General features: G+C 32.9%; 1 protein-coding gene across 1 annotated transcript; it reads left to right on the top strand.

The window, feature by feature from the left end:
- Positions 1-794: 794 nt before the first annotated feature.
- Positions 795-6,964, top strand: LOC107630862 (ADP-ribosylation factor GTPase-activating protein AGD1). The gene is made up of 19 exons (XM_016334133.3): positions 795-1,000; positions 1,243-1,319; positions 1,386-1,486; positions 1,736-1,806; positions 1,889-1,951; positions 2,269-2,313; positions 2,455-2,520; positions 2,628-2,675; positions 2,809-2,904; positions 3,017-3,058; positions 3,507-3,722; positions 3,832-4,149; positions 4,222-4,308; positions 4,400-4,738; positions 4,879-5,024; positions 5,091-5,175; positions 5,417-5,573; positions 6,134-6,392; positions 6,524-6,964. Exons 1-19 carry the CDS (start codon positions 956-958, stop codon positions 6,630-6,632), a joined length of 2,370 nt encoding a protein of 789 aa, XP_016189619.1. The 5' UTR covers positions 795-955; the 3' UTR covers positions 6,633-6,964.
- Positions 6,965-15,584: the final 8,620 nt, after the last annotated feature.

The raw sequence follows: 15,584 nt of genomic DNA, 5'->3' as shown, positions 1-15,584 counted from the left end.
AGAAATTTATGATAATAAAATATTATTTTTGATTTATCATGTCAAATTAAAATATAAACCCGTGCATCGCACGAATTTAACACTAATTTAACTTTGTACCTCTGAAAAGTTTAGCCTTATATTTAAAAGATAGCCCCCAAAAGAATGAAATAAATTCTCAAAATAATTCGTTTATATGGATCATTCAAAGTTGAGACCAAATATTAAAATAATATTTTCGAAATAAATGAGATAGTATCTCTATTTATTCATTAAAAAGACATCTTATTTAAAGTCGGAATAGAATTTTTTTATATTTAACATAATGAATCAGAAGATCTTTAAAAAGTGATAAGTTAGGCGAATCTTTAGAATTATTACTAACTTTAAATTCGTCTTTGATCATTAAATGAAATGTGAATAACTCGTCCCTCTTTAAAATAAGAAGTGTTTTTAGTTCTATATAAATATTTTTGATACATTTTTAATAATATTAAAGGTATTTTATTATTAATAAAAGAAAAAATTATTCATGATAGTGCCAAAATAATTTGGAGACATTTTGGTAGTTAATTCTAAATAAAAAATATAAAAAAGAAGAAGAGGAAAAAGGTTGAGTGACTAATGAAATAATTATATTAGGTGAAACTCTTATGTCTTGTCTAAGTCACTGTTACCTATATCTTCCTTCCAATTTCAACCTCCTTCCCTCCATTTTTTAATACTCTTTATAGTCTTATTAATTAATTACTCTTTCCCTTTAACTTTAACTTTAATAATCAAAGATAAATAAAAAAACAGAACCATTAACCATTGCTTCATTCCTCTGTCTCTCTTTCTTTCTCTTAAATTAAGCTAAGCTTTGCGTTGGAAAAAAAAAAAAATTATCTGTCATCATCAGATTCATAATCACATTGCCAAATTTACTTCCTTTGTTGAAGAAACCAAATCTTCATTTCCGGAACCCAAAATAAAAATGCATTTCGCAAAGCTCGATGATTCCCCCATGTTCCGCCAGCAGGTTCTTCTTCTTACCATATCATATTCAATTTATTCAAACATCTATATCTATGTTGATTTTATCGTAATTCACGTCATGTTGAGCAGCACGAGGTGCCTCCTATGCAATCTCATCATTCATGCTTGAATTTTTTTTTTTTGAGGATGTTTTAATATGGCGGAAAGAAAGCATTCTATAACAGAGTTTGCTTTTAAAAAATGGAATTTAACGAATGTGGTTGTGTATGATGGATGCATTTGCAGCTGCAGTGCTTGGAGGAAAGTGCAGAATCATTACGCATCAGATGCTGCAAATTTCACAAAGGATGTCGAAAATATACGTACGTCACTCTTGGATTGGGATTATTCTCTGAATAAATATTTGATATTTTTTTAAATCTTTTCAGGGAAGGATTAGGAGAGGTATATGAAGGGGACGTGGCATTTGCTACTGCCCTTGAAGATTTTGGAAGTGGCCATAATGATCCTCATTTTGCTGCTTTAGGAGGTAAACCTCATCTTCTCTTTCTTTCTCTACTAAAATTAAATTAATATCATTGGTTATTTTAGCCTTCAATTGATATGAAGGTTCAGGTTCAGCAGATCAGATGTATACTCCAGTTGTTGCTATGTTTATTTACTCTTAGCTATGCTTTTAATTTCTTAACCTATGTGCTTCCGTTGACTATGAATAAGATTGCACTAAGGTTTATGTCTATGCTGCTGACTCTGAAGAATTTTGCTTTGGTATTCCCAGAACCTGTGATGAGCAAATTTACTACTGCTTTGAGAGAAATCAGTACATACAAAGAACTTCTTCGGTCACAGGTAATGATTTGTTCCTGGTAAATCACAGGCTATTGTGCTTATTGGAATTCGTATTCTGTCCTGACTTATTGTGGTTTCTTAGGTAGAGCAGATGCTCACTGACCGGTTACAACACATTATGAATGTTGATATCCATGAAGTCAAGGTATGCTGTGACTTTGGTAGTAGATATTTACTTTTTCTTTTTTAATGCATACACATAACAAAGTTGGTTATCATATGCTAAAACTATGGAATATTAGGATAATAGGATGTCATACTTGAAGATATGACTTATCTCCAGTGGATTATCAATTGCATTCAACAATGGACACAGTGGGAGAAGAGTTGAAATCATGATTTTGAAACAGTGATTAGAAGCTATGTTTAGTGGAAATTAAGACCGATCAGTGTGAAAAATTAGTATTCTTTAACCATTTAATGTTCAACAATATATTCATATGTTCTTGCCTTTTTATGCAGGAAGCTCGGAAGCGTTTTGACAAAGCTTCTGCTGTATATGATCAGGTGCTTCTCATTTGTGTTGAGATTTAACTTTTATTTAGATCAGTAGAGGCAACAATGTGTGCCTGCGTGTCTGTAAAAATTTCAATTGCAGATCTCCTGATCATAACACGATAGCGATGTCCATTATATTATTTGCTACAGGCACGAGAAAAGTTTATGTCACTGAAAAAAAGCACAAAGCCTGATATTGCCACTACCATGGAAGAGGTAATTCTGATAGCTTCTCTTTGGAATTTTTATTCATAACGTATTCCTGTTGCTTGTTGTGAGTTTGTATGATCTTTTAAATCTAATTTGGTATAGAGAAATTCCAGGAATTGCAGAATGCAAGAACCTCATTTGAAGAAGCACGTTTCAATCTGGTAATGTCAATTGCACATATATCTTACATTAACTTGAGCTTCTGAATTATAGCATATATATCGTTATAATATAACAATAAAAGAAAATAAAATCCTCGTTATGTCTAAAACGAAAACATTTATCATCGTCTAGGTTGTTGCTCTCAATAATATTGAGGCCAAAAAGAGATTTGAGTTCTTAGAGGCTATCACTGGAATCATGGATGCTCATCTTCGATACTTTCAACAGGTAATGAAATACTCATTACATGGCTTTCTCCTTATTATTATTATTTTATATTTTCCTTTTTTCATATCTAGTATTTCACTTAATACATTTTTCAAGGTCCCTTCTGTTGCAGGGATATCAACTATTACATCAGATGCAACCTTTCTTTAGCGAGGTTTTGCTACTACTTCTATAATTTTTTTTTTTTTCACTTATGTGATTGCTCATGCCATACATTGTAGAGAGAGTACTTTTCCACAGATAAGCAGAAGTAGTTTCTTGAATTTTCTAAACTTATAAACCAAGGGTGATCAAGCAGCATAAAAACATACCATTCAATTACTGGGTTAGGGAAACACATTTGACTGAATGGAAAATTTTCTTTCATGTCTGAGGTGCCATTTCATTTCTTTTAGAAATACTATTCAGTATAGCACATTTAAAAATAGTATTCAACAGCATTGTCTAGAAATAATTACCAATTTAGTGGCTAAAATGAGAAACCTAAGGACATGATAGTCTTTCATGAGAGCCAGTTCGAAATATGGGAGCTTTCTTTCTTCAACTTGATGCTGAGAGGGAAAGGGCCAATTGCTGAAATATCTAACTCGACCATGTTGCAGATTTTGGATTATGTACAGCAATCAAGAGAAAGTTATGATGAAGAGCAGATTTCTCTTTATAAAAGAATGGAAGAGTACAAAAAACGAGTTTATCAAGAGAGTAGAATGTCCTTAAATGGCCCTTATGGTTCTCCTAATGGAGACTCTGTCCATCCTTTTTCTAGGATATCAAATGAAGTGGCTGATGTAGTGAAGGAATCTGCTGCAAATGGAAAGGTATTTTACAATTTACACTATGAATACGATATTCAATGTCTAATTTATCTGACAATGTATTTAATTTTAGCCTATCTTAATCTCAAAAGTGCATGGTTTATACATATAGGTTGAAATCATTAGACAAGGTTTTCTCTCAAAGCGATCCTCTAATTTAAGGGGTGACTGGAAAAGAAGGTATTTTGTTCTTGATAGTCGGGGAATGCTATACTACTATCGCAAACCATGGAATGGTGGCACTGAAAATGGTTCTGGGCTTCTAAGTCGATGGCTTTCTTCTCATTACCATGGAGGTGTCCATGATGAAAGATACGCAGCACGTCACACAGTAAACCTGCTGACATCCACAATTAAAGCTGATTCTGATCAGTCAGATTTAAGATTCTGCTTCAGGATTATCTCACCATCAAAGAACTATACATTGCAGGTACTTGGTTTTTACATTCTTTAAATTTGTTCTTACTTCTAAATTCTGATGATGCAATGGAAAGCAATGCAGGCAGAAAATGCAGTGGACCAGATGGATTGGATGGAAAAGATAACCGGAGTCATTGCATCCTTGTTGAGCGTCCAGTCACTGGGAACGGTACATAGTAGAATTTTTCTTTCAAATTCATTAATCCTCCAATGCTCATGTTATTTCTGATTAATATGATTATATAACATTTCTGTGACAGCCTCCCTGTGCTAAGCGAAAAACTGGAGACAGTGACACTGCTAAGAAGACTGATGTGCCAGAAAGTTCTCTAGATGATGGTCATACCGTGACTGACAAGTCTGAATCAAGGAAATGCACTACTCCCGGTAGCCAATATCGTACATATAAGAGTTTGCAGTTGCAAAGACACAATATGAAAAGTGAAAAGCCAATTGAAGTTCTAAGAAGGGTGAGTGGAAATGACAAATGTGCAGATTGTGGTAAACCTGAACCAGATTGGGCATCCTTAAACCTTGGCATCCTTATATGCATTGAATGTTCCGGTGTTCATCGTAATCTTGGAGTACATATATCAAAAGTAAGTCAATAAGGTTGCAGTTTTAAGTTTACCTTCAATGTTATGTATGGTTCGTTCCTTTGTAAACTCAGTGATGGAAACAAAATCCTTTTCGTTTTACTACTCATTTCTGCAGCTAAGGTGAAAAACATTTTTGGCAGGTAAGATCATTGACACTTGATGTGAAAGTCTGGGACCCTTACGTCTTAGCCATGTTTAAGGCACTGGGCAATTACTTTGCAAACTCAGTTTGGGAAGAGTTAGATTCAAAGAGTACTTTGCAAACTGATGATAATGCATCTGTTGGGTAAGTATTGCTAACACTGATGAGAATAACTGTTCAGACATATGCTAACCAGCACCTGCTATGTAGTTCATCCAATGCCAGCGGAGACAAAGTAAAAAAACCGAAACCTGATGATTCTATTTCATTAAAGGAGAAGTTCATTCATGCAAAGGTAACCTTAAACAAGATTGAAATTACTAATTAATGCTATTCTTATGTAGAAAGAGAAGGGGGGGGGGGGGCTTCAATTTTGTGAATATCAGTTTCTATTTTCTTTAGTTGGGCACCCCATATGTTGCACCAAACCTATTTGATATATAAGCCACTATAGCTGCAATTGATTCTACTTTGCATACTAGGTTAAAAACATAAAAAAAACGTAGGATTTCATTGCCTGAACATGATTTTTGCAGTACTCTGAGAAAATGTTCATTTGCCGAACAAAAGAAAGCCACTCTGTGGCAAAAAAAGTGTGGGAAAGCATTTGTGCCAATGACATGAAAGCAGCGTACCGGCATATTGTCAAGTCAGGTGTGGATGTCAATGCCATCAATGGCCACACATTATCTGGTATGTCTTATTACCCAAGAAATTGTTGTGGTTCTAAGACACAATTAGATTGCTTTCTTTAGAGAGATATTTGTCCCCACACTTAATTACTATAGGATTGATGACAATATTCTCCCAAGATATAATGAAACCATTAAATTTTTTAGTTACCAATAATAAGACACTCTTAACTCTGTTGAACAAAGAACACTCTCCATAGTTAAATAAAATGTACACTTGGTATTTGTTATATATTTTCATACAGTGGGCAATTATCTTTTTATATATACAAAAGAAGTAACCAAAATACAAGCACAAAGCCAACCAAATCATAAGTCACGTATGAACTTAAAGGTTGTAACTTTTCATTGCATAATGGGTACAACACTACATTGCAACCTTTCAATGCCAAAGATCATAACTCATGTATGACCGTTTAAATGAAAATTAAAGAAACGATTAATAAACCGTTTATTTCAATATTAATAAAATTAATATTAAATATTAAATTTGTAAATATCTTTTAAATCTGAGCCCCAAAAAAGTTTCTAGTGTGAATACCATTGTTTGGTGCTCTGCAGAAGGTTCTTGCAACATGACTTCGTCAGATAAATCAAACATATCATCACCATCTCAACGTGAAAATCAGCTGATGAATGAGAACATACAACTTGGTTCTGGTGTGCTTCACCTGGCATGCATCACTGCTGATGCTGGTATGGTGGAGTTGCTCCTACAATATGGTGCAGACATTAATGCTTGCGATTCGAAAGGTCAGACACCACTTCATTACTGTATTACTGCAGGGAATACTGAAGCTGCAAAAGTGCTACTTATGAGGTAAATTAATTAACATTGCTGGATGGGTTTCTTAGACATATATTCTTAATAACGCTGTTTATCCTTGTATTCTTAGATAATTTCAAATTTCAGTTTAATGTTTACTTTTCCTACTGTCTTGTTATTTACAGAGGGGCCAATTCAAATGCTGCAGATAAAGAAGGCAACACTCCTATTAAGCTAGCATCACAATCCAACTCCATTGACGCTGAAACCTTGGCTCTCTTGGCAAGAAGATGACATATGACGACAAAAACTACCCTTAAGCAGTCATTGATTTTCATGTCTCAAGATTAAAATCAAACCTATAGTTTAAGTGCAATGGATAAAGGAGAAACGTAACTAGAACTAGCTAGCCATGCATATAAAGTGATGCAAAGGGGGCTGGAGTTGGACCACGATATATACTTGAAGGATGTGGGGCTACCACCATCTCGGTGTCGCAGGCTCTACTCTCTTTGAACTTTTGAAATTTGGATCATTATCATGATCGTGTAACCATGTCCATATGTATTCTAAATGGGGTACGAAGAAGGGTTAACATATAGAGCATTAAGGTAAATTCTATCGAACAATTACACAACTTTTATGGCAGTAAAAAAAATGATGAATTTAATTATCAAAAAAGAAATTCAGGAGAAAATATGAAGGACGATAGTTGGAAAACGTGAATATTAATAAAGTTGCTGATTGTGAGAGTTGCTCCTTCAATGTTCCATCCTTTTTGAAGTTATAGATAAAAAAAATAGGAAATATTCTATCATTTTTTTATATATTTCTTTTATAATTTTGGATTTAACTAATTTATATTCTAAAGACATATATTAAAATTACAAAATAAAAAAAATTTATATACAAAATATTTAAAATTTTAATGTATTTATTTTATATTTATTAAAAAATATTTAAAAACTTTTACTAATAGTAATTTTATTGTGTGTCTTAATTAATTTTATATCTTTTATATGATATAAAAGAAAATTTTTTCTTTTTTTTATCAATTACTTTTAGAGTAATTCTCTACATACAAGTGATTTTCCATACAAGTCATACAAGTCATTTATATTCACGCCGTTTCACGTTTTTTTTTTGCCTCTTTTTCTTCTTCTTTCTCCGTGCTTCCTCTTCCTCTTTCTCTTCCTCTTCCTCTTCTTCTTCTTTTTTCTCCGTGTCTCTTTTTTTTCTCTTCCTCCCTCTTTTTTTTATTGAAATTTCTTCTCCTCTTTTCGTTTTCTCTTTCTCCTTCATCAAAATCACCAGAAAAAATGAAGAAACATTATTCAAGGTACGTTTCTTGCCTTCTCTTTCTCCTTCTTCTTCTTCTTACTGCACGTTCTTCTTCCTCTTCCTGTTCTTCTTCTTCATTTACGTGCTTTGCTCTTTGTTTTTTTCTTCGTTATTCTCGATTTCCATTGTTTTTGGACGTCAAGCTCTGAAATCGTTTTTGAAGAAGAAGAAGCAGCAGAAGATGAGGAGGAAAAAGAGAAAGAGTTCTGAATTATGCATAAGGTGTACTTCAAAGAATTTTGGATGTATTTCTTAAATCCTTTGGGTATATTTTTATAATCCTTTGGGTGTATTTCTTTAATCCTTTGGGTGTATTGATTTCAAGAAGAAATATACCGTCTCTCCCTATATTGGGTATATTTCTTAAATCCTTTGGGTGTATTTTTGTAATCCTTTGGGTGTATTTCTGTAATCGTTTGGTTTATTTCTGTAACTATTTGGGTGTATTTCTGTAATCTTTTGGATGTATTTCTGTAATCGTTTGGGTGTATTTTTGTAATCGTTCGGATGTATTTCTGAAGTTCCATCATCTTCAAACAATTTCAAAACTTGATTTCAGAAACCATGAAAATCGAAAAAAACAGAAGGAGATCGAAGGCAAAGAGATAACGCTTTTCCATACAAATCATACAAGTCATTTATATTCACGCCTTCTTCTTCGTAAAAAAGGAAACGAAGATGAAGGCATTTATATTCACGCTCTTCTTCATAAAAAAGGAAACGAAGATGAAACATGCGAAGATGGTTCAGTAACACGCGTGTTAATCCCAACTTGTAAGACTTGTAAACAAAAATGACTTGTATGTGTAGCACTCCTCATATTTTTAATATCAAAAATAAAAATAATATAAGAGAAGTCTACGTAAAAACAGTATTAAAATATTTTTCTATAAATAATATTGTCTCTTTTTCTCATGAAATAATACTATCCTTACATGGTAAGAATTAAAGGTCACCCATCACTCCAGCCTTTCATGTAATCACTACAAGAAAAATACCCATTCAGCCACACTTTTTTTAAGCTACATTTAAAAAGCGTAGCCTATTCCTAGAATAGGCTACGCTTTTTCGCATGATGCCCTTTTATAAGAGAAAAGGAAACACTATTGAGGCATCACTTCAAAAGCGTCTCCTTAGATATTTTAAATATCACTTATAAAGCGTAGCCAAATCTGAAAAGCTATGGATACATTTTTTAGATCAAAGGGAGCGCTTTTAAAAAGTAACCCATTTGTTAAATTTTGGGTGCGCTTCAGAAGTGTCTCCTAATATTAAAATACCAAATAAACACTTGAGTGAAATTTTGTTTGCCCTGTATCACCTTCACTCCCTCACTCACGCAATACACACCCTCCTCCTCACTCAACACACACGAAGAAATCAGAAAGCTAAGGGGGAGAACGGGAAGAAGAAGAGAGGAGAGGGAAGGAAGAACGACGGCGGCTAACTGGCTAGGGATCTGCCGTCGTTGTCGTCGAATGCCAGTGAGAGAGAGAGAGAGCTCGAGGAAGAGAAAACGCAATGGAGGAGAGAAGAAAGGAGTGCTCCGTCGCCGCTGAAGCTCCACCGCCGCTGCTAGGGCTTGTTGCCGTCGCCGTTCTGCCACCGCCAGGCTGATGTACCGCCGCCGAGGATCTCGAATGGGATGTCTCACCGCCGTTGTGCTCTGTCGCCGCGCTGCCATCGACTGGAGCTCGTCGCTGAGTTGCTGCACCGTCTCCAAGCCGTTACGTCGCCGCTCATCTCTTCTTCACCGTCGCCGCTCATCACCATGGTCGTATCCTCTGTCACCAGGTAAGCATTCTCTGTTCTGTATCCTCTCTTTCTCTGATTTAGGCAATTAGGGTTCTTAATCCTCATTGTCAAGAACAAAACACACGGCTCAAGTTGATGCAGCTGGGCTCAATATTCCTTTTGAAGAAGGCCCCCAGTGTTAGGTTAGCCACTTAGGTCCAATTTCTGTGGGGAAGGCTGTTTAATTTCATTGCCTGCTTCATAATATTTTCAGCCCTCAGTTATAATCTTTCTTTTATTCTCTTTTACGTACATCTGTTTTGATTAATTAGTTGACACTTGAAGTCCATTTTACTGTGCAGGTAATGGAAGATCTCTGTGAGCGCTATTTTGGCCCTAATTATTTGAACTTCTTTCACATGATAAGGTAAGGTGAGATGTTTAACGGCACTTTTATATGCTCTGCTGATCACCCTGTACCACCATAGTAAAATTGCCAATTGAAGAAAATTTGTTCTATACTCTGCAATTAGGGTTAAATTTAATTAGGATTCTATATCACAATTTCATATTTAATTAGGGTTTTTCTATGTCTGGTTCAATTTCTGCCGTGCTGTCTGTGTTAGAAGCTTTTCCGTGCAGAATCGCATTTGATCATTGCTTGTTATTATTAGTGTTGAATTCTAATTTTGTTCTTTATTCAATTTGTGATGAATTGACTTTGGTTTTGTGAGAAGGTGTACTGCGGTTTAGGGTTCTGATTTTATGATTTTTAATTTGGGGGTTTTAGCTTCTGAATGCGTATTATCTTATGAATCTACTCTGAATTCTGTTTGAGTGAACATTTTTATTTTACTGTATGAATAGTACATGATAGGAGTTAAAGTTATTTTGCTGTGGTATTGTCTTTCTAATTTTTTGAATTTATGTTGCTTGCTTCATTAGAATTTGCTTTCTGATTTTGCATCTTGCTTGTTAAGTTCGTTTTAGCTTCATAGTTGTATAAGTAATCATTGTTTCATACTAGCATATAAACCTTGTACTCAATTATTTCACATCTTCAATGATTCCAAGTCTCATCTATTCTCTTAATTGTAATATATTTCTGTCTTCATGCTATAAATACTCATTTTGTTAGTAATGCTTCTCACTTGAGTTGATGCTTCACTATTTTTTGAAATTCTCTGCTCTTCTAGCATCCCTTATCTCATTTGTTGAGGTAGCAGTAGGTGTAGAATTTTGACTTGTATTATGAAATGATATAGTAGTAAAATTAGGAAAAGTTAAAACAGTATGAGAAAATTGATTGTAAGTTGGAGATGGAGAATCTGCTTTGAATAATTCATGATAAGGAAATTTAGTTTCATCAAACAAAACATGCCTTGAAATCAAAATTATGTGGTAATTGATAAGGTGACATGTGATTAACAACTTTGGAAGATAATCTGTTTACAGTTTTTAAAAAATTGTAATCTGGTTTTTGTTTATGTAGTAATTGGGACAAGGTTTGAAGGTTTATGCTTATATCTTGAGCGCTATCCATTTCTATAAACACAGCCTGCAGATTCCCATAGATTTCTAATTTGCTGTCTTTCTGCTTTATGCTTTCTTCGGCACTTTTAATCATCTTTCTTCTTATCAACTACAATTAAAAATTATAATATCAAATCTCAGATTCATTAATAAGACTTGCTGCTACCGATTCCAAACTTTGGGGCCTTCTTAATTAGTAATAATAGGAGTATTTATAATATCAAATCTCAGATTCATCTTGCTTGCATTTGCATAGTCTTGGCGCTTCTGAAAATGAGGTATTCGGATGCTCTTTTGCTTCAAGAATCATCATCATTTCAAACTCCAATTGTGAAGTGAAATCTTGTCTCTTTTTCTTTCCCATACATTTTATATTGTTCTGTAACCACCTGAGACTAAAACAAGAAATAATAAAGTACAATATCATTGCTTCACGCTTTTTGTTTTTCTTATGTTTGGATATATAGCCTTGATAGGAGCTACATGTGTTTGTGAGAAACTGAACGGAATATAAAGGTTTTCTTCCTCATTGATTTGATTTTCTTTTTTTTTTATCCCTCCTTTGTATACTATATAGTATATACCATGAGTTGCCTATATTTTACTTGTCCCTTTTACATGGAAACATTGCATTGCAAGTAGCACCATGAACGTGTACTTTTATTTGTTATGTTGTGCTTAACGGTAATGTTTTACTTTTTACTCTCAATTTTAAAATGATTCCATTCACCTGCACAAAGCTCATGTGTATACCGTGTTTAATGGATCGCTAACTTTTAGCTGAAAAAAGTGTCACTGTCACATGCTCATTCTTGAAATGCGTGTAAGTGTAACTAGATCTTCTTTCAAGGGAGTTTTTGCACTTACCTCTGCTTCAAATCGAACAAAATATTTACCTTGAGAACCCATTTCTGCTATTTCCTATAAAGAAATCCATAGTTTTGTTTGATTTATTAGCACTCAACCATTCCACTTTTTTTAATGTTTATAGTTTATGACTTCAAATCAATATACCATATTGCAGATATAGAAAAACTTTAAGGGACGATGAACAAAGATTTTAACAGGGTCGCTATTCTATAGCATCTGCAGTTCTGCTCTTAAAGGTGAGTGATTTAAGAGTCAAATTTTATAACTGGCTTCAATGCATTTTGGTACTCACATCATCTCTTTGTCATTGTCTATGCCTCGTTGATTGTTCATGGAATCAAACTTTTCTTTACCAAAGAGTGGTATGAGAAAACGGTTAGTAACTGCAATTCCTTTTCCTTTGTATAAATTGCACTGACACTTTCCTGAGGTTAAAGTTAAATTATATACAACACTATTTTTTTAATGTTTGCATTGACTTTGTTAGTGTTGTGTTTATAAAAGAAATTAATACCACATCTTACAATCTATAGAAATATTAAGTATTATATAACTTTAAATTGCACTAGAAATTCACTAGAAGCCATCGCAATTTACCCTTTTCCTATTTAGAATAAATGATCATTTTTAATCATAAAAGATCTAAGTGCTGACAATTTTATGCAGTGTGGACAAACCTTACCTGAATTGCTTTGAAAGTTGTTTTATTTACTGCTCTTACTCTGATGGAAAGTAACTTTGAAATTCTGCTTCTTTAAACCTTACTTGAATTGCTTTGAAAGTTGTTTTATTTACTGCTCTTACTCTGATGGAAAGTAACTTTGAAATTCTGCTTCTTTATGTTGTGACGTCAATGTCAATAAGTTGCCACTGGTCATGTCTAGTTTGTATCAATCAGATGCATCTTGATCTGGTTTTCTGCAATTATCGCCTAAATTTTAATTAATTAGATTGATTCATTCTATTTGAATGTTCTCGTGGATGATAGTATCCTTAAATCATCCTTTTACTAGTTGGAGTTGTTGATAAATGTTGGTTTCAATGTAACCTTAGTGGCTCATGAAATGATAAGGAAAGAGATTAACTAATTTATTTAGATTTAAGGATGGCACTTGTTTATTACTTGTCAGTTAATGATAAAAAGGTCAATGTACTGTAGAGAAAGCACTACTTATAGATGCTATTATAATGCATATCATTTTGTTGGCATAATGGTTCATACTAAAGTGACTTTGAGGATTATTTTCCTCTAATATGTTTCTTATTGCTCATGACATGGAGTATGATGAATCAGGAATGCACTATAAGTTCTGGCGTGGATTGTTCTTTGGTTCCTTTTATTGTGATTTATGGACTTTTCATGTATGATCATGTTATCACTTCATATTTTGATGGGTTTCTTATTGTGCAGGGGTCTGATTTAGATAGTTTATTAGAGTAGAATAATATAACATCTTCAGCCAAAACAATTGTTGGCTCAACACCTTTGAAGCAGAATCAGAAGCATGAAGGTAGTGCAAGGATTATTAGAAGCACACTCTCAAACAAGGAAATGCGCAAAAGTCAGTCAGCCAGGCCTCAATCGGAGCAGGCCATACCAACATCTGATCTACAAAAAGAAAGACAACCACTTCGCCCTGTACATGTGCAATTGATTTTGAAGAAATTTATTTTTAGAGAAATAAGTTTTATTTTTAGAGAAATAATGTGTATTATTCCCAAATAGAAGATCTTATGGCTGCTAATTTATTATGGCAACCGAAATTTTGTTTTAGGATAATTTTTATTATTTAAAGAATATTGGATTGTATTATTATGTATTATTTTTATTTTATAATATTTTACTAATTTAATTAAAATGATAGGATTATATATATAATTATATTATTAAATATTAGGTTTTAGAAAAAAATTATATATATACAAAAAAAAAAAAACAATGAGGGACCTAAGGCTACACTTATATACAGTAGCTATAGTATACAAAAAAAAAAAAAAGAAAAAGAGGGACCTAAGGCTACGCTTTACAAGTGATGCAGTAGCGTTGAAAAGCGTAGCCTATTCTGGAAAAATGAAAGCTGAAAAGCGTAGCCTTTGGTCCTAGACAGCATCACTTGAAAAGCGTAGCCTATTCCCAAACGCCAAAAGCGTAGTCTTTGGTGCAGAAAAGCGTAGCCTTTGAGAATAGGCAACGGCCGAGTAGGAATCACCCTAAAAAGCGTTGCCGTAGTCCAAAAAGCGTAGCCATAGCCTAAGGCATCATTTTTTTTCACTTTTGGCTACACTTTTCAAGTGTACCTGAATGGCTACACTTTTGGTACATGCAGATAATAGATTATTGTTTAACGACAAACTTTGATGTTCAAGAACTGCCGGTAGTCTACAGATGTCAAAAACCACAATTTTTTTCAACAAAATTAATAAAGAATTTAATCTATATATAATATAAAATAAATCTTTTATTCGGTCACATTTATTTTTTTATATAATTATTTAGGTTGTTAATATAAAAAAAAATTATTTTTATTTATTTATATTATATACATAATTTAATATACGTGTAAAATTAATTTATTTATCAAAATTAAATTATTTAATAAATACTTAATTATTTTTTATTCTTTTCATTCAGTGTACGTCCTTGCTAATTATGAAGAATGTGATTATGATAAACAATGCTTATCATTTAATTTAAGGAGTACAGTGGGAGAGATCTAAGAGACCGAATTGAAACCTGGTAAGTGGAAGTGTGCGCATGGAAAACCATATATAGCGTTGTTCTTACACATTAAACAAGTGTCCATGCAACGTAACTGAAAGTGAATATATGATATGATCGCGTGCTTAACTAACTTACTTGTCATGACCAAAAAAAAAAAAAAACTAACTTATTTGTAATTTTTTTTAATATTGTATTATTAGAGGTGAAATCTTTCATAATAAATTAAATTGTGTGTTAAATACTATTATGATCATTTATAAAATGTCAGTGATATTTTATATTTTTTCAATTAAAATAAATTTTTTTTAACAAAATATCAATGACATTTTGTATTTTAATAATTAAAATAATATTTTTTAAATGTTAGTAATATTTTGTTTTTTTATAATTAAATTTTTTTTATTACAAAATATTAATAACATTTTGTACTACCACTTAAAATGATCAAATATTTTTGTATTTCACATTAAAATTATTCATATATAAAAATTTTAGCCCTTACTTGTCCTTAGCTTGGAGCAAATAATTAACTGATTCTCGTCATTCTCACCGAACACCGCTTGGCGCTTACTAACCCTAATTCATTGTTCACAGTAATGCATCTTTTCAAGTATTTATTAGTTGATTATTGCCATGATGTCTATAACTAAATGTCTAACACAAATATAAAAAAGTGAGGTTTACTTATATTTTCTCTTTCATCACAAAAAAATAATAATGTCTAAACAAGTTAGGGAACAATTTTAAAGGCACTGTAGAATCTCCTTTAATAGTTATTGGATGAAAGTATTTTTCGGATAAAAAAATAATTAAATAATATTCGTCTATCTAGGCAATCCCCATGCATTGATTCGCTGAATTCTGCTGTTTTCTATGTGTAGCATAATAACACACACAAGGGAGCATGGTGTGATTTTTGAAATCTCCCTCCTTATGTATGTGTAATGTGCTGTATTATTATATTCAAATAATGTCATGGGTATTACACTTAAAAATTCATCATTATTACGTGAAGTCCTAACTAGTGAAGAACAATTCAAACGCAT

Source organism: Arachis ipaensis, chromosome B3 (genome assembly GCF_059453495.1).
Source record: "Arachis ipaensis isolate K30076 ecotype BB chromosome B3, ASM5945349v1, whole genome shotgun sequence".
Lineage (NCBI taxonomy): Eukaryota > Viridiplantae > Streptophyta > Magnoliopsida > Fabales > Fabaceae > Arachis > Arachis ipaensis.
Note: the sequence above shows the minus strand (reverse complement) of the source record. Positions and strands in the feature narration are given on the sequence as shown.